This window comes from Dendronephthya gigantea, unplaced genomic scaffold (genome assembly GCF_004324835.1).
Source record: "Dendronephthya gigantea isolate DGI-Jeju-01 unplaced genomic scaffold, DenGig_1.0 000002F, whole genome shotgun sequence".
NCBI classification, from domain to species: Eukaryota; Metazoa; Cnidaria; class Anthozoa; order Malacalcyonacea; family Nephtheidae; genus Dendronephthya; species Dendronephthya gigantea.
The window spans coordinates 1,193,996-1,216,116 of record NW_021163012.1 but is presented as its reverse complement, the minus strand read 5'-3'; the positions used below and the strand labels follow the sequence as shown (position 1 = coordinate 1,216,116).

The following is a 22,121-nucleotide window of genomic DNA, read 5'->3' as shown; positions in this document are numbered from 1 at the left end:
TAAAAAATTCTGTAAAAAAATTAATAGAAAAAAGTCATTGTATGCAAAAGTATAACCATTAATTTATCCATAAAAAATGGATACACTATACAAGTTTTTCTATAAAAGAACTTTATAAAAGGGCTATGAATCAAATCCTAAACAGATTGATGATAGATATTCTGTGTCCAAGACAATATATACAGTATCATATTTGCATGTATCTTAGTTTTGTATATCATGTCTCTATAAAGTTTCTAAGTTTTAAAACATTGGTACTAGTGATTTGAGCCACGACGTTTGGTTAAATTAGGTACGGTAAGTTTACTGAGACTTCCACTTGCTTTAAGGGCCGCGTTTACTTCTTTTAAATCTACAAAACAAGTATGGAATACTTGAAGTATATTTTTATACAGTTTTATAAGGCGCAACAATCAAGATCTTCACTCGAATGAAAGCCCATTGTATTTTGAATTTAAGAAAACCAGGGCGCAGTAAAACACGTGTTTAGGACCTGAGACGGCGCAGTAAAACGCGCGCTTAAGTCGCAAAATTTTCGCATAATTTGCGGATTTCGCAAACGGAAGCGAGAAGTCGCAAAAAAGTGTCAAACGAAAAAGTGAAGATTAAGAAAAGACGATCACGTTGTTCTGCCTAATCCAGTTGTTCCATGAAACAATACTGACATGACATTTAAAGCAACATGGGTTACCTATGGACTGTTGCAAAGGAGAGGCAGTTCCTCTTCGTTTCTTCACTTGTCCGCGTGCAACCTGCCTGGCCCTGGAACCAAATCCAAGACACTGCATAGTTTCAGTGATAAATTTCTGCACAGGTGAAACACACAACATGACAAGCAGTTTAGCATCGCCACCTACAGTAAAATAGAGATGATGTATTGAGCTTTAATTGTTGCTTGATGGACATCCTTCGCAAATAACAGAACAGATAGATGAAAGTAATCACCACACAAAAATTAACTTTCACGACGAACTTTCGGATTATATACCTGGTTGCCGTGAACTCATTAACTTCAGAACAGATAGAGTTATTCTCTAGTTTCTTTTCCCGGAAAAGCCTCTAGCCTTTCCAATCTTCTTCACTCCAAATAACATGCACTGAGTTCAGAAATTAAAAGTTTAGAGTAAGACTTTTTCCTTGTTCACAGACTCTTACCGATGGTGTCTTGAAGAACATGTGTTAATTTGGTATTACGATACGGGATATGTGAGCGATGTCCTGCTAACGCTCCTAAGACATCAGCCAAGGCACTCAAACTAGAAAGATATATCAATATATGAGTTGCCATCATATCAAAGAATATTCATAATTATGGCCCATCTTGGCTTTTGGTAGAAAGGTTATTCATACCTCTTGTTAATGAAAGATGTCTCTCTTAAAGCACTTCCAGTCACTCCGGACAGACCTAAAGATGTGAAGATATCGATGAAGCACCGGATAAGATCAAATGAACGTCATGGATATATGTTAAATGTTAAACAATAAGCATAACCTCCTTACCAACACATTCACTCCCAGCAAGATCAACCAACTGCAGCTTGGTTTTAACAACCATTGACGTTGATGGGGTATCAGGAGGTGATGGGGAACTCGGATGGGAGTTGTTTGGAGGAGCAGGGGACCTGAAGGAGCAAGTCAGGTATTGTTCATTAGTTTCACACCGAACGAAAAGATGGATAACACAGAATAGTGTGGTTAAAGAAGCATCAGTAGAAAGATCGAGCTTGCTTACTTAGATCTACTCCTTGGGTCCTTATCATAAGATCCGCCTCTTTTTAGACCTCGCGGGGTGACAGGAGGGGAAGGTGCTACTGACTTTCCTTTCCCGGGGGGTGAGATCTGATTCGATGATGTATACAATGTCAACTGAACTATAAGATGGGATCGACTCGAGTGAGCATGAACTTTAGTTGCATCTTCATGACGTTCCCTCATCCCATGTCCAACATATTTCATGACATCTTCAACACTCCTCACTGAACTGAAGAGAAAAACAGTAAATCCATCTTATATACTGTTATACTTTGCATTTAAATCCGAAGAACATACCGCGTTGACAAACTTGGTATTTCTGTTGAACCGTCACTATTGATATAAACATCTTTCTTCTCCGTCTACAAAAACGAACAAGACAGATTGAACCAAAGTCACAAAAGAAAGATGCTGGGTAAACTAATCTTACCCTAGTTGATTTCTCACTCAGTAAGTCACGAACATCGTTGTTATATATTTCACACACGGATATTTCCATCGCATAGGACTCGGACTGATGTTCACGTTCGGCCATTAGCCTAAAGAACAGTTTTCCACATTAGTCTTTCCATGATCGCGAAAATCTCTCTACCGAAATATTCTATACCTGAAAATCCCTCTACCTGATAATTGTCTACCTGAAATTCCCTCTACCTGATCATTTTCTACCTGAAAATCTCTCTGGCAGCCCGTGGTATGATTCCCTCCATAGAATAATCAGTTTCTGTACTCTCAATATCATCGTTCAAGGTATGACCACCAACCATAGTGTGCGTCTTTCCTGAACCTGTCTGACCATACGCCATGAAACACACATTGTAACTATAATGTCAGAAAAAAAGAATGTTTTCATGGATTCTCTTTTATCATCTTCGCTCACAATCGAATGCATGGATCGTGGATCCATCGTGGATCGTGGAAGACAAATTCTCACCTACCCATCAAGTAGTGAGGTTAGGAGCGGTGAAACATCTTCAAAGACAAACTCCTGTGTGGCATCCTGTGCATAAACTCTCTCAAATTCAAATATTTTCTTCTGAATCGAGCCGGACATTGCCTTGTTTGGGCGAACGGACACAGTTTCGTCATCAACGACATTTACGACTTGTTCAAAAGCTGTCCCTGCCTTGCCGAGATCTTTACTAACACCTCCTGAATCTAACGCCGCTATCAAAGGCCTCACTCGACAATGAACACGGATATTTCCACGCAGTTCCTAGTGAAGGCAATGAAATGGAATCATAAGTGAGTTATAGCAAAATCACGCAAGTTAAACCCATGTCGTTGTGTTCCAAGCATGTTCTAATTGGAGTCCAAAAAATTCTAATTGAGCTTCAAACAGTTCTAATTAAGTTCCATATAAGTTCTAATTGGGTTCGAAATAAATTCTAAATGGGTTCCAAATAACTATATAATTGGCTAGTTTATAAGCATATGACATTCACTGAAAAATTACCACTAAAACGTTATGTAAAGTACGCCTTCGGTACTTTTCAGCTGATGCCCTTTGAAGCGCCTCATCAAGAGCCATTTCAGTTTCCAATAACTTTGCTTGTACATCTGAAAGAAATAACAATGGATTTGTTCAAATGCCTTGACCACAAATAGAATGCAGTTGCTTGGAAACAAAATGATATTTGTTTTAAGGGACAAAGTGAATTTAAATTAAGTGAATTTCATGATCATTCAATTACCATCTAGATTTGAAGTTCCAGATAGAAGCCTTTCGCTGGCAAGTCTGGCATTATTGACCTCCTTCTCCATCATTTTTGGCAAGCTTCTCACCATTTCCGACAAATTTTCCATGTCTTTTCTGATGACTGTGACCTTGGTAGACAATCCTCTGAAGTTCTTTGAAACATTGTTGTTGGACTTGAGTTCATTCTGATACAATCTTCTGAGATGTGATGCTTCAGACTTACAGTGATGTAGTGAACCTTGGCACTTGAATTGATCCAGAAACCAAAGGAAATTAATTGTTTAAAAAATATACATAGATTATGGAAGCCAGGACTAAGATTTGTGGGTGATTTTAATGAGAATAGATCGTGATAATTATTTGGAGGGGTAGGTATAATTATTTAAATGTCAATCAAGGTTTGAAAATTCACTTACATCAGCCAGTTTCAGATACAACATAGCATTTTCTGTTTCTAATGCAACTATCCGTTCTTCTCGTGCCTGCAAATGTAGCAATAACACGTTAATTTGCTACGGCCTTGAGGGATGACATTCTTAGATTCTCAGAAATTCTTACCCGTAAAACCCGTTCGAGCTTCTGCACTCGTTCTTTCAGGGCTTCCCCTTCAAATTCCGGCATCGTTTTGAGATCAACCTATGAACTATTCGATGTTTTGAGTCTGAATTTTAGAGAAAACACAAAGCGTCCTTGGTCGCCATGAAACCCAACTGGAATTTGTTTTCATGTAGCGTAGGAGACTTCATGTAAACACACGTTGAATGGGTTACAGAAGAGTGAGAAATTTGGATGGTTAGAAATTGGCAATAATTGCACAAAATGTACAGAAATCAGAGATATTTTAAAAATTCTTTGCCTGATTTTACAACAGGAGGTCAAAATGAAAACTGTGATTTTATTCAAGATCTGATAAAATCTTATGTTGAGGAAATTGAGGAGAGATTCAAACCCACCCCTAATAATGCAAATGGTGGGCTGTATCTTGGTGCATCCGGAGTGGCATTCATGTATCTGAAGATGGCATGTAGCGAGAGCTTCCAAGAAAAACGTGAAGAATTATTGCAAAAAGCACTGGCATATATCAAGGTGTGAACAAAGATAATTTGCAAACTAGTATGGCTACCCTTCCATTTCCACGTTTCTAGTTTTCCCAATAACATGATTACATGAATGATAGGTAATAATAATATGATTCATTTCTAGGTTGGTATTGAAGATGCTAAGAAGTTATCTTCATCAAAAACTAGTCCAGTTGAAGCTTCATTCCTGTTAGGCCATGCTGGAGTTTTTGGTGTGGCAAGCGTTATCTTTAATGAACTCGGTATAAATCTGAAAACTATATCCATGTATGGAAAACCCAATGTTTGAAATATTTCCATCTTATTCCTAGGAGATGCAACAAATAAATCAAAATTTATACAGAAATTTCTTCAGCTAAGTCATAATCTCCAACTAAATCAACAATTATTGCAACATGGTGCAAATGAGCTGTTAATTGGCCGAGCAGGTTACCTGTGTGTTGTGAGATGGTTGCAACAAGTGCTTGGAGAAAGTGTTGTTCCCGCTAATATGATAGACGTTTTGTTCAATGCTATTGTGACTGAAGGGAGATCATATTCTCGCGAGCACCGATCACAGGCACCACTGATGTATGCGTACTATAGCACTGAATCTGTAGGTATTAATAAAACACTAAGTTAAAACTGGTTAGGAGGGTTATCTAATTTCACATATATTTTGTGTTCACACAATTTAATTTTATAGGTGCTGCACATGGATTGAGTGGAATCCTGCAAATGCTTCTCTGTTTTCCTGCTTTTTTCGATGGCAAATCTGATGTTGAAACAGACATAAAAAACACAGCAGATTTCATTCTTCATTGCAAAAAAGACAATGGTAACTATCCAGCCACTGTTGGTAAAGAGGAAGATGAGGGAGATGAGTTGGTACATTGGTGTCATGGTGCTCCAGGGGTGGTGTATTTGTTGGTGAAAGTATACCTACAGTGGAGGGAGGAGAAGTACCTCAAAGCTGCATTTGAGTGTGGTGATATTGTCTGGGAGAAAGGCTTGTTGACAAAAGGACCTGGAATATGTCATGGTGTTGCTGGTGAGTTGACCATCATTCGAACCAAAATCTTTTCTCTCTGTGTAATAAAATCTGACATTAGAGGATTATTCTTCTTCCTCAGGTAATAGCTATGTTTTTCTTCTTCTCTACCGTGTCACCAATGATGAGAAATATCTCCACAGGGCCATACAATTCGCAAAATTCCTCACCAATGAAGAATTCATCCAAGGAGCAAGAACACCAGATGCACCATACAGTCTTTTTGAAGGACTGGCAGGAACTGTGTGTTATCTTGTAGATCTTCTAGACCCCAAAAAAGCTTCATTTCCATTTTTTAATGTATTGTAGTCTTAGTTTTTATGTCAACTAAGTTTGTCTGTAATCATGATAAAGATAATAATTTTTTAATGCTCTACGTCAACTCATGTTTATTGCGCCACTTCAATCCTATTTTCCGCAAAGACTGGTCCAATAAAAGTCAAGAGAACAACAATATTCAAAGGGACGTAAAGTGCACATTTCCTCATTCAACCAAACGCAGCCAAATATGTCTAAAAGACGTAGAAGAATGTTAAGTTGTTTACAAAAGGAATATTTTCACGGTGGCCTCAGTCTGTCCTTCAGGATTGCCTGCGTGGGTCACCATATGGATCGTCAGGAATTTACATGAATCTACTTTCTAAAGCTTCAGAAATACGAAAATAGAAATCTGGCGTTTAGTAAAAATATTTGTCAAAGACAAAGGAATTTTGGTAATGCAATTCGATATAGCAAAGGTCTTTGACGATTTTATCTTCGTGAGAGAGATCATGATGAATTCTTTTGGACAATAATTTCTGCCTCCATGAACTCAGTACTTGGGATCTTAAAAGTCATTTGTTGGATGTGGTTTTGCCTTCAAAGAATGCAACCGGAACAATTAGTTCTCTCTCTAAAGTAACAAATGTTTTGAAGTATTCAAATTCAGTCACAATTAGTAGTTTACATTTCCTGGTTATTTCCGAAAATTCTATGCTATTAAACTGCTGCCTATAACAACCGCTAAGTAGAAAAAAGACAGTGAGATAATCTAGAAGAATCTTGCATAAATTTTGCCTAACGCCAGATCATTTTAATTACCAGGCCAGTGGGTGTAATTTTGTGACAGTTCTCCAGGAAGTTTGGTTGCTATGAACTTTTATATGACCGCAGTTAAGAACGGTGTATGGAACTTTTTTGTCTACTGCCTGCCACTAGAAACATTGCCAAACCGAATTTAAGAAGTTTTATAAAAAAAGCAGGGTGATTTAAAAGTTAAACAAAGTTCATTTTCAAAGGATATCTTAACGCCCACAGAAACAGAGTGTATTTATAGGCTAGGATATCGGACACGAGAACCAATTGAAAGATCTGGAAGGTTTATTGGCAAACAGCGAAATCACCAAGGTGTTTTGTGGCCAAAATGTCTTTAAAATTAAAAAGACATGAAATCTCAATTTCTACGTTTTTTCTCAAATGAATAAAATAATACAAATCCTCCTGTTGGGAAGGTCAAAGACAAAGTAATTATGTGTAATCATATACATGTTTAATTCATTGTCGTGCACGAAAGTCCACAGGACACATAATTGCAATATAATTATTTCTTTCATTTTTGCGGTCGTGGTCAGCCCACTGAGTAGGATTCCCACACGAAACTAAATCGATGAAAAAAAGTTTGTAAAACTCTTAAAACTATCAATAAAAAAGTTTTGCTCAAGCTTCTTAATAGATCAACTAAGATGATTTATAAATCGCCTCAAATGAGAAAGTGTTGCTTTCCGATGCCCGTTTTCTTGACTAGAAATAAAAGTAAAAAATTGAAGAACGAAAAGAAGAAATCAAAAGGTAAAGTGTAAAACACTTACAAGCTACGAGACCTCCCGTATTTGTGTTGCCATTTTAGGTCGGAGTTGAGCTAACATCTGACAGATCAACGAGTCGGCAAATACCAGCTTCCGCCGGAGAAATTATTAGAAGAAATTTGAGAAGGGACGGGTGACATAATTTTCATGCAACTGAAATGTACGTCATCGCTCGTTCAAGATCAAGCACGAAGATTTGAAGTTGAACAATATAATTCTGCAAGTCATCTTTCGTGCATGTTAGTTTACACAGGTTTATTAAAAAAAGCGGAAGGGCATTAATCGGAAGAATATCAAAGCCGAACTGCTGTTCTGCCCACGCTGAAAGTATATATACTTTGATCAATATCTGGGGTATATACGTATGCAAATTACGCGACTTTGTGATCAGTGATCTTGAAAAGCAATTGAATAATAAACACGAGGTCAATCGAGTAGATACAAGCTGTAGATTATGGCTTTCATAGGAAAAGCGGGCAGAGTTGCCGACGCCGTGAAGAGAAGTCCTAAAGTACTGCGAAAAAAAATCGAAAGAAAGTTTGGTAGCCACGAAAGTAAGTTCAGTATTGATTTTTTAAAACGATTTTAGAGTGTGTATGATTTCCGACAAGTTACAGCTGATTTACACTTGTTATATTTGAATAGGATGTAGCATATATCGCGTTTGACTAATCCTTGGTAAATGTTACTTTGTTTAAAAATTGTTTCAAATATAATCTACACAATGAAATTGAATAATTTGCGATTCCAATGTACATCGGTTTGTGTGCGAAGTGGTTTTTGTAGATATTTTTGAGTCGGGGTTGAAATATTTGACAAGCAGCGGATATTACTATTGTCTGCAGTATGCTACCAGTAAAGTGCCTCGGTATTTCACAGATAATTTATCGTTAGAAGAAGAATTTTGTGATACATTTAAAGATGATGAAAGACGACAAGTGTAGCAATTATAAATTGTGACATTTTCCTAAGGACGTATTTTCTATATGATAAAAAGGTCAGGATTGGTGAAAGTTGAGATCATGAAAGAATTTTCATTAATATTCCTTGATATGATAAAATTCAGTGTTCTCCAGCATAGCACTTTGATTTTCAAGTTCAGCAAGTACAAAGATGTTAAATTTACTAAAGAGATTTTGGTAGCCTGGCAGCCAGACTTGGGGGGTCTTAATGTCATCAACTCTTTTGTGTTGTAATTAAATGTATCCTTTAGAGTTAAGATGTTTACCAACCAAGCACCATGATAAAATCACAATAAAATGTGCTAATGATACTCTAAAAATATTTCATATCCTTGAAATTTTTTTTTACAGCATTACAAGAAGACTGGCTACATGAAAATGAAGCATTGGTTGATGGTATTTCGTTCTTTGTGAAGGTATATTATGTTTTATTTAACTCAGAGAAAACTACTGATTTTGTCAGGTCAATTGCTGACTCTTTAACAGTTATTCTCTTATCTGTTTCCTTAGTATCTTGGGTGCGCCCCAGCGGTAGAGGCCCAGGGTCAGGGTGTGACCGACGAGGCAGTGAAAAGGTTGTTAGCAGAGGCGAAGGTGTGTAGAAATAACTGTGCTCTGCATAGGATGAAATTCTAAGAAGTAGACCAAAGAAAAAGCTGGTCTGTCAAAACTAAATGCATTTTTTTTGGCAGATAAAGAAGTCTAAAGGAGATATGAAGCTTCAAAAGGTTGTTCTCACAGTCACACCAAAGGAAATCAGGATACTCGACTTCGTCACAAAAGTAAGCAAAGAGCAAAAAGAGGATTCTTCAGATGTGATAAATAGAATGTCACTATTCATCCAACACATCTTTTAACACCCCCAGATAACATCAAAGGATCATCACTAGGTCATTCATTTCAAAATGATCAAAAATGCAATTACTATCAATCCAGGAAACAATTTCTAAAATACATATTTTCAGTTTTCATTTTCATCAAATTCCTCTTCAATTGACCATAGTTTCCCAAATTTGGGAAACATGGTTTCATGTAGAATAAAGCTATCAAAAATAGCTGTTATTCATATCATTAATTTTATGTTATTTCATTAGACACCATTGGAAGTCACTCCAATTTTTCGGTAAGCAAAATAATATACTTTATCTTCATGATGATTGATACAAAAAATAGGGAAAATTAACATTACGTTGTTCTTAGATTTTCTATCTTTTCCAAGGATAATTGCAACAACATTTTACCAAGACTTTACCACTGTTTTTGCATGATTTTCCTCACTGAGTAATAGAGAAACGTTTGTAGCAACTTTTTAAATGTTTTTCCTTGTAAAAATATCCCCCATTTATCGTTATCACCGATTTTGAAGTATTCATAAAAATATTTTTGTTCTGACGTCACACCTGACGTCATTACCTGGCGACCGCGTGCGAAACGAGCTCTGGGTCCGAGAAAGATTCTGGGAATTTTGCGGTGAAATTAAACAACGTTTTTTACATGTTTTGCAGAGTATCGTATTGTACAGCTGATCCAAATGTTCCCAAAGTATTTGCATTTAACTCAAGGGAAAAACAAAGTCTTCAGATCAGATGTCGCGCATTTTTATGCACGAAACCGAAAATAGTAAGTTTGGTGATCAATTGGTTTTGAAAGTAGTTTTTAAACTTTACGTACCTTCAACATTAGTTTTTCAACTCCGCTTTCACCTAAAAAAATATCGATTTTATCAGTTTAAAAACCACACATGCCACAATTTAAAAGCGAAAGTTAAAACCTAGAACTAATTGAACTAGTATTTCTTAAAATTCCAAATCCTTCTCTTTTGTCACAGGCCAAAGCCATTGCTTTAACGGTCGCACAAGCCTTCAATGTTGCATTTGAAGCATGGGAGGTAAGATAATATACTTCTCCTTTCAACTTACTTGTGTCTATATACAGATACAAACGTTGAAACTTTGTCTATTTTGCCAGACGATGAAAGAAACGAAAGCAAAAGAAACGCCAAATGTTGTTCCTCTCATCGAAACGACTCCTCCGTCACCACACACGAACGGTTCTCCAGGAACGTTTAACACTTCTGCTGTTCACACTGGTCGAAGATCATCAGAACCTCTTAATGATAAACCTGATAACAATTCTGGCAGAAGTTCTTCATTCTCATCTCTACCTTCAGTTCAACTAACGCCTCCACCATCGAGAAGAAAACAGAAATCTCTAGCATTGGTATGTAAATAGTATCTAATTGATGAAGATCTTATTTTCTTCCAAAGTTCATCCCTACTGCCACAAATGAACTAATATTACCGTCTTAAATGTTTCTCTCTAGGATTTTTCATTGGACAATGGATTCGACGAAGAGTTCACAAAGTAAGTTCATATAACTGGCTTTACTTTCTTAAAGGTTTGTCCATTTTCTTGTCGAAAGCCTTTCAGCTGAGCGTTTTGCGTCTCTTGCAGGCTCGCAAAGTCCAGATCTAATCCACACCTTTTGGACATTGGCTTTGAGAAGGAGGAGATCCGTAATGGAGACTGGGCTCCATTTTTGGATATTGCTCAGAGCGAAGAAGATCTCTTCTTGTCGAAGTCGTCAGAAGATTTAAGCAAAATTCATATTTAAATCTAATAAAAGCTTGCTTAGAATATTATTACACTCATTACAGATATATATTAGCGTTGCAGTTTTTGAACTGAATGCATGTACATTTTATAATACAGCCGGGGCAGAGGGAAGCACTGTAAATCTATATATATTGAACATGTTAAAATTGAAAAGGATGATACAATGACGGTATATAAAAGCCTAAATTCATGTGAAACTGCAGCTTCTAAATGTTCTAAAAGAACTTATATAAGATTACGATCCGGTACAGTTCCTAAACACACTTTTGTTAAGCGCGATACATTATTTATATAATGCAAGGTATATTAAAGAGTATTTGACCAATTATTGAAATGTAATAACTTGATATACAATTAACACAACAATTTGTAACATATATATGTACTTTTATAAACAAAATCAAATATATAATAAAGGCATGAATATGCAACCTTGGGATATAAAGGTGATTTTGACGTACACAGACGTTAATCTTAGATCAAATGTTAAATCATCCGTTGTCCAGTGTCCAACGTTATATCTACTTTAGTAAAATCGTAAAAAGATAATACTTTATTAAGTTTATTTAAGATAATATATTTTCAACTATATGAATAGGTTACCTCACTTGCTTATATGTGCAAATACAACCAGTACCATCATACAACAAATGTTACATTACGTTTTCTCCGAACAGAAGCATGTAAAATCAAATCCAGCTTTAACTGATTCCCACCACGTCAGAATCAGTGTTGGTCCATGCTCAATACCAGGGTATTCTTCAAGGCAGTGTCCTCATCTTGGTTCAAGTCCTGGTATAAATGAAATCAGATATGTTACAGAGGATTCTGAAAATTTTTGTAACCAGAACATTTGAAATGAACTGAAAACAATTCTCACCACAAATCGATCGTAGTCAAAACGATGTCGCAATTTGATGTGATCAAAAAAGTTGCCACTCTGTTGTTCTGGGTTACCCCAGGGCATCACTTTGCAAATTGGACACACCTAAAGAAACAAATATTTAATTTAATAAGACTGTTGATGACACAAATTTGTTCCAAATGTGGTATATAACAACTATCTAAGATTTCGACTCAAAAACACTTCCTGGCGTTTCGACCTAATCCTTGGTTATACTGGTGATCCAATTAATAGATACATCTGTACAACCATTTAAAATCAAATCAGGATTTCACTGGTAATACTCTTTCTACACACACCACGTTCGGTTGGTCGTCCTTGTGTAAGCCCAGAACATGACGTAATAAATCTTCTCTGTCCAGATTTTTGTTGGGACAGTAGGGACAAGGAAAGGTGTAGATATTAGCTCCAGTTCGATCTCCCAAACCAAGACTAAAAAGAAACAAACAATGATAAGTACAGATATGAAATGACATTTTAAAGCCTATACTGGATACTTCAGCTTATTAAGTACGACTTTGAGTACGACTTTGAGTACGACTTTCGTGGTTTTCCCGCCAAACTCCGCGCTTTTTGCTTACGCCATCTCACGAATCTCGTTTAATGAAACTCGAGAAAAACGATTCTTGAATATCTTCCTAATATTTTTCATTGTTATAGTATAAAAAGGGATTAGTACTGATAGATCAATTAAAAATGCTTCAATAACTATTTCGTTGGCATAAACGCCTGTTTCAGTGCCTTTTGCCCCTTTTTTTTGAAGGTTGAAAGAAAGAATCACAGCGCTTTCCACTATTTTGAACACTCCCCCGACAGACTAATACCTAGTTGAAGGTCCAGCAAAACTTGTGGCAGTTCCACAGACCCTTTCATGACGTCTGAACTCGGACAAAATCACCTGGTAATAAAGAAATAATAAATATAAATGTGTCTTTATGTAGATTGCATGGAATATAGTTGTTTACTTTTTTCTTGCATTTTCGGCAAGCGATGGATAGTACAGTCATCTTCTGGATCATATCAAAATCAGCGTCTTTTATGCCATCTGCAGGTTTGCGACAGACAGGGCAATTTTGATTACCATTCGTTCCCCATGTCCTATTGATACAGTCTTCACAGAATCTAGTTAATTAAAAGAAAAAAAATTGAATTATATTTGTTACGTATTAAAGCTTATCAAGCTGACAAGCTCTACGGGGAGGACAGCACAGAATAGACCAGACTAAAGTTGGATCAAGTGTCTTGAAGAACGCAGACAAAAGAAATTTCTAATGTTTTGCCAATTGCCACAATAACATCTCTGAGGACTGAAACGAGCTCGGAATCTGATCGTCGTTTCATGATTTTCTCGGAATCGTCGTTACCTGGAAAACCCAATTTTTTGAAAACATGATTTTGTCTTCAAAATCGGTTGATTTCTGATACGTTTTAGGCCATAAAAGATATACAAAAAGACCTTCTTCGATGGTCCATTTCTGATACAATTGAAATCAGGATTAATCTATTTCGGTTTCCAGTTTCACTTCCGACAAATGACGATGAATAATTGGAAATGTTTACAGTCAAAAAAATCACAAAAAACCTTCAAAGTTCTCCTGCCGGATTCTGACAAGTAAATTTTCATTGGGGAACTTACACATGCATAGGTTATTGAAAGCTCTAAGGATTGCTTTTGAGACCGAACGTCAGGAATAGGATGACAATGTTGCATCAAGTAGGAATTCATATAATGTAGAAGTAAATTCACATTGAACAACGAACAGGGATGTGTATAGCGTGAAGAAATATCGCTGTGATAAAAGATCGTTTCTCTCGTTCTTTAAAGATGCTTTTGTGGGCGAAAACGAGTGCCTTACAAAGAAAAGTAGAGAAGTTTGAAATCGAAAGTAACATAATCATCCGTTCTAGAAACCTTACCCCATTTTCTTATGAAACCACGGATATGATTTACTTAGTACTTACGTGTGATCGCAGGATATTTTCACGGGATTTTTGTACACATCTTTACACACAGAACATGTCACAGCATCAAGTTCTTCAGCATTCGCTACGGATGCCATCTTGTCTGAAACACAGAACTACACAAAAATATCAATCGCTATTTGCTAATATTGTGGTCCATATGAATTTACATACTGATGTATATTTAAAGATCGTGGGGAAACCCATGAAACGTCATCCATGACGTAGTCGCAGTTTTAAGGTCTGGAACGAGATTGGCTTTACTGGACCAGAACCGCCCCTCCTAAAACCTATGACAGGACCCCACTGATACTAGTGACGAACTTCAGAAATATGAATTCACTATTCATTAGCCTACGTGCAAATGCAAGTGAATAAAATACACGACAACTTTTGAACATATTCACTGCAGGTTTTATTAAAACATATTACCTAAATAATTCGACATTAAGTGACAAGAAAATGAATAAAAAAAGTTTGTCCAGCGTTGCAGTATTACAACTACCAAAGTTTCCCAGCACGATTCAGTCTGTCCTTAATACATTTAGCTGTTATGAAATTCTTGGTAGAACTACATTTATTCTTCTCCTCTCCTTGTCCGTACTTTTCAATTCTTTCAACTTCCCTGACGACGCTAAATCGACACTGTCATACGCATGAAGTGCAGGTAGATGTCCTGTGAGTTCTTCCCGTTGAAAAACATCTTTTTTTCTAACATCTGGTATACGAGGTGGAGGGGGTCTCTTCTTGCTTTCAAATCCATCCAATTTCCTATTTGTTTCTCTGGGTATCTTCCTATATATTCCAGCTTTTTCTGTAATAAGAATAGGCCGGTCTATAGCAAGTTCTGGAAAGAACAAACGATTATTTTGAATGACTCCAACTGTGTCAAAAATATCATGTGTGGCTCCAAGACTCTTCCCAGCAATGTTCAAAGTCTGATACTCGTTCACCTTAGAATCAATCCAGTGAAATCCATGAAAATCATTTACGAAAAGATCCATTCCTAGTGTCCGTTGTCTTCGCCTCTTTTGCGCTAAAGATCTCTTCTTTTTACATTCATTGCAGTTCCGGTTACTATGAAGAGTACAGAATGATTTGCGAAGTCTTTGTTCAGGTCTGGTAAGTACATTAGTGGTACGAGGCACAGAGAAAGATCTTTGGTCACTGAAGTCCATGGCCTCTGCTTGCTTTAGCTCAAGGTAGTCCCGACGAAACTGCGACATGAATATTGACACTAACGATCACCTTAAACGCTTGTAATCCTTCATGTATCTTTGTTTCAACAGCTTCGACTTGGCTGTCTTTACAAGTCCAATATAAAACACAGTTTTAACGTAGCGCAAATAAAAAGTATTGAATATTCTTAAGAATCTCTCTGAGCTCTGCTAAGCTACACGCAAACAGCAAAGTAAAGAGGCTTAGCGACGTAGATTTCACTGATGAATTACGGGATAAAAACACGTCGCTTATCTTGATGTATTGAATAATAAATGAGATATATCAAGTGTTTAATTCGATAGTCGCTACGTTGAAAACCACAAAATACTGCGGTTTGAAGGACAGATGTTTGTAAGCGGTGATAGGCGAGTTGACATGCAGGTCGTCAACACGAGTTGGCCGAAATTAAAAAGTATGAAAAAGCAGTGAACATTTCTATCACTTCATCGTGATAATTCTAATATAAGTTTGTATGTTTTAGAGAATACAAAACTTATTATGAAAATACATAAGAGAAAATAGGATATAGTTTGATATCCAGTTTAAATTACTAGACTCGATTACTACCAGTTTAGAATTTTAAATAATAAACACTATATTAATGCATGACAATCATCCTAAACTGTTCTGTACAAATCCGTACGTATCCTCAGCGATTTTTTATCGTTTTTTGAGATAAAGCATTTCGAAATATCTTACAAGGCAACTAAAAATCGTATATGGGGAAAAAGGGATGCGAACTAAGAATAAAATAAATATTTTCTATAAACCTATAAGCTTGCGAAGAATATGATGGAGAAGTTTCCTCGTCAAACGCCATCAGCTATTATTGATGGGAAAGATTCAACGGAAAATATAGAAGTGTTTAAAGATTTCACGATGCTGCCGCTTGTTCAAGCTCAGCCGCAGGTGTATCCATTTCTTCGTCGTTATAAATATTTTCAGCCTAGGGGATAGAGATCATGAAATTAACTAGCTATATTAGCCTAGATTAAGACTTCAATTTTCGTCCGACCGAACCTGGTAAAGACATGAACAGTGGCCATTTTAGACTAGTTTTAGATTCAATTTTGATCTGAGCGATCCTGGCCATAATATGCTGTGTTTTCTACCCACCATTTGCCAAACTTGCATGATATTATCCTCTGATACACTGCAAAGCACCCATGATTCATTCGGGTTCCAAGAAAAGTCCGAGATCTTTGCGGTATGGCCACCGTGAATAAACTAGAGAAAACGAAATGTCATTTTTGTGCTCTTTCCATTTGACGTACGTAAGAAATCAAGACTCTCTTACCAAAAGCTCGGGTGGACCATCTTCAGAATCTTCAGGCGATTGTTCCTCACCAATTTTACTGTTGAAATTTAAGGTGATTGCAATGAAAATGGTTACAACTTTAAAGACTTCCAACATATTGCAAACAACTAACTCAATCCTGTTGGCAACAGGACAATTCAATGAACTTAATAGATCTACAAAATCTTTTGATCCTTCCAATTTTTACCTCAAGTCCCAAACATGTAATCTTCTGTCTGTTCCGCTGGAAGCCAGAATTGTTTCATTATGTGGCGACCACTGAACCTTTAGTAACCAAGTTAGATTTGTATCAGTGTTTACAGTCCCATGATATAAAGACCTTGTGTGGATACATAGAAGAAAAATTCTTAATGAATGTTTTAAAATATATCTCCTACCTGGAAAATTTCATCTTTGTGGGATTCAAAGGAATGAAGTTTTAATTTTAAATTTCGTAGATCCCATAAGGCAACAGTCTAGAAATATAAATAGATCAATCTCAGTATTTCGTGTCATGAGTACAGTATTTGCGTAGATGTTGTAGAAATAGATCATGAATAAATATCGTTATCACTTTACCTTGTCGGCTGAGCCAGTGGCTAGAATATACTCACTGTACGGATTAAATGACAGGCAGTTTACCTGCAGGATGAACATGAAAAGGTTTAAACCTGGCCAAGGTTATTTTAGCATGTACTCACTTAGTGTTGCCACAAATGAATACGAAGGTACATAGAATATCTGAGTGTCAATAACAAACTTGTTCATCTCCTAAATTGACTGCCTGGATTTAAAATATACCTCAGCTGTGTGAGCATCAACTGAATGTGTTGGTTTACTGCTGCTCGAAGATCTTGTATCCCAACTAAAGAAATTTAGAGAAAACTTCATACATAATCATAGTCAGAATCATACTTAGAGGAACAAAATATTAGTTCATACTACATGCCTTAATGATGTCATACTACATACCATAATGATGTCATACTACATGCCATAATGATGTCATGCTAAATGTCATGCTACATGCCACAATGATGTCATACTACATATGATGTAATGCTACATGCCATAATGATGTCATATTACATATGATGTCATGCTACATGCCATGTACCACTTACATCATCAATTTGTGGTCATCAGCAACAGAACCAAAGAGTGCTTCATGCAATAAATGCCAAGAAACATCCTTAAAATTTCATAATATTAATTTATAAATTGTATATGAATGTTTATAAACATTAGTTGTACATTAAAAAACTTTTGATTACCTCAACAACAGCTGTATGTCCAGTAAATGTTCTTAACGCATCTAGTGTTTTTGTTTCCTGTTGTGGAAAAAATATTAATTTCCAAGAATTATAAACAAACATATTACATCAATTTACAGGAAAAATATAAAGAACCTTTATTGATGAAGATATATTCCACAAGCAAATTGTCTAAAAAGTGAGAGAAAATAAAGATTTCTTGCTTAGAGATAGTTATAAGTAAACTAACATATAAAATAAAATATTAAAATTCACCAGAATGTGAGAATTCATGTACTAGACATTACTTAGTTCTTACATGATCATCTGAAGCACTTAGTAGCAATCCATGGGAATTGGTATTCCATGACAAACCATATCTGCAAATACAATAAAAATTGACTCCCACAAATGACACATCATGAGCAGGTGACAAAGTTCATGCTTACCCTTCTTTCTGATGACCTTTTAGTCTAAGGTCAGGGTTACAGCCTCCATTTGGATCTAAGATATCAAAATATAATCTCTATTTTGAATTACTGTGAGCTAGTCTGGGAACAACGTAGAAAGTGGAGAGACTAAAAGATAATCCTCACCAGGTTTTGATGGATGTTTAGTATAATCAAACACCAACACATCTGATGATGGAGTTTTTGTGGCAATGATGCATGGATTTTGAGGCATATATCTTGCTCTAAGACACAAAGCAATCCATGTTAAAAGAGTTTTATAGTAATGGTCAAAAACTGCAGAACCAGATAAACTAGAGAATGTCCTCAGAAATAATTAATGCACAGACCATCTATCTTTGTGTTTCATTTGCCACCTCCCTGGATATTAAGTTAAACTAGATAAGCAGGAACAAACCTGTTCACTTCTCCTTCATGGTTAATCTTTATTTCAATCTCAATTTTGCCACTAACAGAACCAAAACCTCCAAATTCTATGTATATAAGAAATATCTGCTAAATACAAAACCAAACCAACAAACTAGGACAAACAATCTCATGTTCTTCTCCTCCTTTTTAAATCTTTTCCATTATATAACACAAGTTATTCTGATATTTTACATTAGACATCGTTAATAATTTACCTCCTTTCTCGTTATCATAATTGCTCGCATCAAGTTGAGTGTCATCATTTGGAAGTTGTACGGTGGCAATTACCAAATGATTTTGTTCATCTGACCTTAAATATTTGATGAATATTATGTAATGGGGAAACAATACAAAAAGGTGATTCAAATTGGTAAAAAATATATTTATTATAAACTTACGTATGAGTTCCTAATATTAGTCGATGATTTGAATAGTCTTTTCCCTCAGGTCTATTATAAAAGTAAACAATTTGCTAATATAACCTTTCACTATTTCAGGGTTAATGATCAGAATAAGCCAGAGTCTATACCCCAAGTTACCCCACCTCTTTCATATTCCCCACCTACCTGATTCTATCAATGCAAATCACTTTCTAACCCCTAATTTCAAAACTTTAAAAATCTTGCAGCAGTTTAACTGGCCTAAATCCCACAATAACAAGCCTAAACAGCCAACCTAGCCAATGATCAATAATTGATCAAGGATTGATCAAGTACCAATAATCTTGATCAAGGATCAATAATCAACTATTGATCATCAATAGGCATATTATAAAAATTACTTTTAAAAATTTTGTTATACCTAGTAACATCAGGCAGCCATTGTACAGTCAAACTAGGCCATTCTAATGCGTGTGTCATAACCAAGTCATACAGAAATGGCGTATTCTTCTTCCAAATTTTGTACTCTTCATTAATTATCCTTTCTTCCACAGCGTCGTCAAAAGGTTCTGTACAATTTTGCGTACAATAAACACACTTGGTCAAATAAAATGTACAAATAATAGAAATATATATATCCCGCATAATAAAGTTTACAATATAACTGAAGTGTTACGAACCGTTTTCTTTTGAGTCGGTCATTTTAAAGCTGGTAAATTTTCTCCGCGAAAATCAAAATTTCCAATACAAGCGAAACGTGCTTCTTCCCCGCCAAAGATTTATACCATATGACCTCGTTTAACCAATCAGAACGCTAGAATTTTATCAACACTGAGCTATGTATACTCCACCGGATGTACTCTCATTATAACTCCAGTACATATCTATAGATCAGTGACCAACATGCATCTCGATACTGTCTACATAAAGTTTGCGCTATTTGGCAACTGCTGTTTACCAGTAAGTGTTCTTGAAGGCTCGCTTTACATTTTGTTGTTGTTTTTGTTATTGTTTATCATGTTTTGGCATCTTTGGTAGTCTTGGTAAAATGAAGAAAGCTGAAACGTTTAATTTTGGTCCTTGGAAGGTTACATCTGTAAAAGGAACTATCTTAAAGGCAGATACCTTAGAGAGGTTTGGTAAACTAATATCCAGTTATACCCCTGTTACCATAATTATTACCCTTCACTCTCCTGATATTTCCTACTAAATCCTTTATACACTTGTACTAACTAGATTTACAAGTGAACTAAAGCTTCCATCACTCCCGGAGATGGTATTTGGTGATAATTGTCTACGGATTCAACATGAAGTAGGATTTGGTTTGGAGTTTAATGCACTGGATGCATTGCGGCTGGTTGACAGCGAACGGGATTTGATGAAAGTTGCATGCGCTGATGCCTGGCAAAAGTCCAGGTGAATGTATAAGATATTCTATCATCATTATCTGTCATACCATTCCTCATCTTCATCATACCATATTCTTCACCATAACATTCTTCTATATATCATATTCTTCACCTTATACTATTCCCCCATAACATAATCTTTACCATATACTTCACCATACCATTCCTCCATACCATAATCTTCACCATATTCCTCACCATACTATATTCCCCCATACCATAACCTTTACAATATTCTTCACCATACCATTCCCTCACTCCAGCACATTCTGGCCACCATACTCTTCACCATATGCCTCACCATACTCTCCATCTAATCACCTTCCATCTTCCCTTTAATTACTCAGTCAGATGGAGAGCAAAGTACAGTAATAGTGAAACCATTTGATTGGACATACACAACAAACTACAAAGGCTCCTTGTTAAAAAAAGATGATATACAATTCAAGGTATATTCCAATGCTGACTCCAACAAAGAGTATTTGAAAAATGTTGATCTGGATTGAAGAAAAGAGTCATTGCTTCTTTCAAAACACAATCAGATTCCTTGAAAACATAAATCATGTATCATCATTCACAATACCAGAAATATTTCATTTTTATTGCTCAACAGGTGGTTGAAACAGATGAAAAAATTGATATAGAACTTTTAAAGAAAAAAGAGAAGATTTATTTCTTTGAAGATATCATATTGTTTGAAGATGAACTAGCAGATAATGGATGTGCTTTACTAAATGTAAAAATGGTACCAAACACTCTCTTACTTTGCATCAAACGACTTGACCTTTGTTGTAAAGATAATCAATACCGAATAAATTGTTTTCATTGTCGTTTCTTCTTGTTTCTTTCCAGAGAATAATGCAAGGAAGTTTTTTCATTTTATTACGATTTTACCTTCGTGTCGACGGAGTGTTAGTTCGTATTAATGATACAAGAATTCATTATCAGGTAACTCAACTTTCCACGACCACGTATCTCTTTTTGTGCGATCAGTCTGGTTTTAAGTTCACAACTGAGGTATTTTTTCTGTTGTAAATTTACACAGGCTGGTAATAACTATTTCCTTCGAGAATACACATCGAGGGAAAGCACTGTTTCAGAAATAGAGGCAAGTGTTCAGTAGGATTTAGATACCAACTGATATTAAAACGTGCAGTGTTCTTTCGTTAACAAGTCTCGTTTCTTTTCAGAATCCATTTGAAGACGCTGCTGTTCTTTGCGACAATCTTGGACTCAAATTCCATTGTAGCGAAAAATTGATGTTTCCAGACGCGATTTCTGTAGAGACACCAGATCTCACTGCGGAGACATTAGCGGAAGATAACGGATGAAAAAGGAATGGATTTGAATCAAACGTCAGTCCGCATCCATCACCCAGAACTAATATGCTAGCTATGACCATATTGACGCACTAGATGACGCAGTGTACCCTTTCTGAAGACACAACAATGAACTTGCTCCAGGAAGGTGTCCAGAAGATGCCAAATGGAAAAACGATCGTGTATTCTAGAACCTAAATTAACTTAGAACAGTCTAGCTCAGTCCACTCGACTTTCAACATACCTAAAGACAGTAGTAAATATTAATTTGTGTAGGACCATACACAACTCACTCGTTAGCGTTAATTCGTAAAAATGACGTTAAACGCTTAAACTAATTAAGGGAAGATGGGTTTTGTCCAATTCAAGTACAACTCCATCTGGCTAAGCACTTGAATACATAATGAGTTTCCATTTATTTCATCGCCTTTTTAGTTTAAATTTCTACTTAAAACTTAAAATGGATTCATGACGAGATGACGAGAAGTTTTAAAACGTCTTCTCTGTACCTTGACG

The 22,121-nt window shown here is 36.1% G+C and overlaps 6 protein-coding genes across 6 annotated transcripts; 3 read left to right on the top strand and 3 right to left on the bottom strand.

Annotated features, from left to right (window-relative positions):
* Positions 1-12: 12 nt before the first annotated feature.
* LOC114537905 (kinesin-like protein KIF25) lies at positions 13-5,086 on the bottom strand. The gene is made up of 15 exons (XM_028559025.1): positions 4,964-5,086; positions 4,010-4,094; positions 3,868-3,933; positions 3,447-3,696; positions 3,209-3,312; positions 2,691-2,968; positions 2,422-2,574; positions 2,183-2,291; positions 2,050-2,114; positions 1,733-1,981; positions 1,501-1,622; positions 1,351-1,405; positions 1,156-1,256; positions 692-853; positions 13-352 (listed from the first exon to the last, which is right to left on the bottom strand). Exons 2-15 carry the CDS (start codon positions 4,070-4,072, stop codon positions 258-260), a joined length of 1,872 nt encoding a protein of 623 aa, XP_028414826.1. The 5' UTR covers positions 4,073-4,094; positions 4,964-5,086; the 3' UTR covers positions 13-257.
* On the top strand, positions 4,220-6,139 carry LOC114533076 (lanC-like protein 3 homolog). The gene is made up of 5 exons (XM_028554665.1): positions 4,220-4,537; positions 4,655-4,772; positions 4,842-5,129; positions 5,216-5,560; positions 5,643-6,139. The coding sequence occupies exons 1-5, from the start codon at positions 4,271-4,273 to the stop codon at positions 5,867-5,869; spliced, it is 1,245 nt and encodes a 414-aa protein (XP_028410466.1). The 5' UTR covers positions 4,220-4,270; the 3' UTR covers positions 5,870-6,139.
* Positions 6,140-7,422: 1,283 nt separating this feature from the next.
* LOC114537947 (low density lipoprotein receptor adapter protein 1-like) lies at positions 7,423-11,406 on the top strand. The gene is made up of 10 exons (XM_028559066.1): positions 7,423-7,958; positions 8,718-8,782; positions 8,877-8,960; positions 9,059-9,148; positions 9,461-9,489; positions 9,872-9,986; positions 10,195-10,254; positions 10,335-10,586; positions 10,690-10,730; positions 10,821-11,406. Exons 1-10 carry the CDS (start codon positions 7,859-7,861, stop codon positions 10,978-10,980), a joined length of 996 nt encoding a protein of 331 aa, XP_028414867.1. The 5' UTR covers positions 7,423-7,858; the 3' UTR covers positions 10,981-11,406.
* A 284-nt stretch (positions 11,407-11,690) lies between these two features.
* Positions 11,691-14,017, bottom strand: LOC114537995 (E3 ubiquitin-protein ligase RNF114-like). The gene is made up of 6 exons (XM_028559108.1): positions 13,849-14,017; positions 12,852-13,008; positions 12,711-12,784; positions 12,186-12,318; positions 11,863-11,970; positions 11,691-11,774 (listed from the first exon to the last, which is right to left on the bottom strand). Exons 1-6 carry the CDS (start codon positions 13,944-13,946, stop codon positions 11,709-11,711), a joined length of 636 nt encoding a protein of 211 aa, XP_028414909.1. The 5' UTR covers positions 13,947-14,017; the 3' UTR covers positions 11,691-11,708.
* A 1,574-nt stretch (positions 14,018-15,591) lies between these two features.
* LOC114537925 (histone-binding protein RBBP7) lies at positions 15,592-19,896 on the bottom strand. The gene is made up of 18 exons (XM_028559045.1): positions 19,558-19,896; positions 19,299-19,446; positions 18,896-18,946; positions 18,713-18,807; positions 18,487-18,562; positions 18,216-18,313; positions 18,069-18,123; positions 17,939-17,999; positions 17,776-17,811; positions 17,641-17,697; positions 17,491-17,558; positions 17,168-17,231; positions 16,946-17,008; positions 16,765-16,842; positions 16,575-16,651; positions 16,367-16,424; positions 16,186-16,296; positions 15,592-16,015 (listed from the first exon to the last, which is right to left on the bottom strand). Exons 1-18 carry the CDS (start codon positions 19,577-19,579, stop codon positions 15,944-15,946), a joined length of 1,290 nt encoding a protein of 429 aa, XP_028414846.1. The 5' UTR covers positions 19,580-19,896; the 3' UTR covers positions 15,592-15,943.
* LOC114537976 (TIP41-like protein) lies at positions 19,828-21,641 on the top strand. Its single transcript, XM_028559091.1, has 8 exons — positions 19,828-19,837; positions 19,916-20,011; positions 20,114-20,293; positions 20,633-20,735; positions 20,900-21,031; positions 21,139-21,234; positions 21,332-21,394; positions 21,477-21,641. The coding sequence occupies exons 2-8, from the start codon at positions 19,926-19,928 to the stop codon at positions 21,615-21,617; spliced, it is 801 nt and encodes a 266-aa protein (XP_028414892.1). The 5' UTR covers positions 19,828-19,837; positions 19,916-19,925; the 3' UTR covers positions 21,618-21,641.
* Positions 21,642-22,121: the final 480 nt, after the last annotated feature.

What these genes read in the sequence shown, in the direction of transcription:
- LOC114537976 (XM_028559091.1), top strand. Translation starts at nt 19,926, where the DNA reads ATGAAGAAAGCTGAAACGTTTAATTTTGGTCCTTGGAAGGTTACATCT. An exon ending in GATGCCTGGCAAAAGTCCAG is followed by an intron (nt 20,294 to 20,632) that starts GTGAATGTATAA and finishes TTTAATTACTCA; the next exon opens with GTCAGATGGAGAGCAAAGTA. An exon ending in CTTTACTAAATGTAAAAATG is followed by an intron (nt 21,032 to 21,138) that starts GTACCAAACACT and finishes GTTTCTTTCCAG; the next exon opens with AGAATAATGCAAGGAAGTTT.
- LOC114537925 (XM_028559045.1), bottom strand. Translation starts at nt 19,579, where the DNA reads ATGACCGACTCAAAAGAAAACG. An exon ending in GACATACAGCTGTTGTTGAG is followed by an intron (nt 17,559 to 17,640) that starts GTAATCAAAAGT and finishes TGAAATTTTAAG; the next exon opens with GATGTTTCTTGGCATTTATT. An exon ending in TTACATGTTTGGGACTTGAG is followed by an intron (nt 16,425 to 16,574) that starts GTAAAAATTGGA and finishes AAATTTCAACAG; the next exon opens with TAAAATTGGTGAGGAACAAT.
- LOC114537947 (XM_028559066.1), top strand. Translation starts at nt 7,859, where the DNA reads ATGGCTTTCATAGGAAAAGCGGGCAGAGTTGCCGACGCCGTGAAGAGA. An exon ending in TATGCACGAAACCGAAAATA is followed by an intron (nt 9,987 to 10,194) that starts GTAAGTTTGGTG and finishes CTTTTGTCACAG; the next exon opens with GCCAAAGCCATTGCTTTAAC. An exon ending in TTCGACGAAGAGTTCACAAA is followed by an intron (nt 10,731 to 10,820) that starts GTAAGTTCATAT and finishes CGTCTCTTGCAG; the next exon opens with GCTCGCAAAGTCCAGATCTA.
- LOC114537905 (XM_028559025.1), bottom strand. Translation starts at nt 4,072, where the DNA reads ATGCCGGAATTTGAAGGGGAAGCCCTGAAAGAACGAGTGCAGAAGCTC. An exon ending in TGTATCTGAAACTGGCTGAT is followed by an intron (nt 3,697 to 3,867) that starts GTAAGTGAATTT and finishes GATCAATTCAAG; the next exon opens with TGCCAAGGTTCACTACATCA. An exon ending in CTTTACATAACGTTTTAGTG is followed by an intron (nt 2,969 to 3,208) that starts GTAATTTTTCAG and finishes TGCCTTCACTAG; the next exon opens with GAACTGCGTGGAAATATCCG.
- LOC114533076 (XM_028554665.1), top strand. Translation starts at nt 4,271, where the DNA reads ATGTACAGAAATCAGAGATATTTTAAAAATTCTTTGCCTGATTTTACA. An exon ending in AAGCACTGGCATATATCAAG is followed by an intron (nt 4,538 to 4,654) that starts GTGTGAACAAAG and finishes ATTCATTTCTAG; the next exon opens with GTTGGTATTGAAGATGCTAA. An exon ending in AATATGTCATGGTGTTGCTG is followed by an intron (nt 5,561 to 5,642) that starts GTGAGTTGACCA and finishes CTTCTTCCTCAG; the next exon opens with GTAATAGCTATGTTTTTCTT.
- LOC114537995 (XM_028559108.1), bottom strand. Translation starts at nt 13,946, where the DNA reads ATGGCATCCGTAGCGAATGCTGAAGAACTTGATGCTGTGACATGTTCT. An exon ending in AAAATATCCTGCGATCACAC is followed by an intron (nt 13,009 to 13,848) that starts GTAAGTACTAAG and finishes TTAATTAACTAG; the next exon opens with ATTCTGTGAAGACTGTATCA. An exon ending in AGGACGACCAACCGAACGTG is followed by an intron (nt 11,971 to 12,185) that starts GTGTGTGTAGAA and finishes TTGTTTCTTTAG; the next exon opens with GTGTGTCCAATTTGCAAAGT.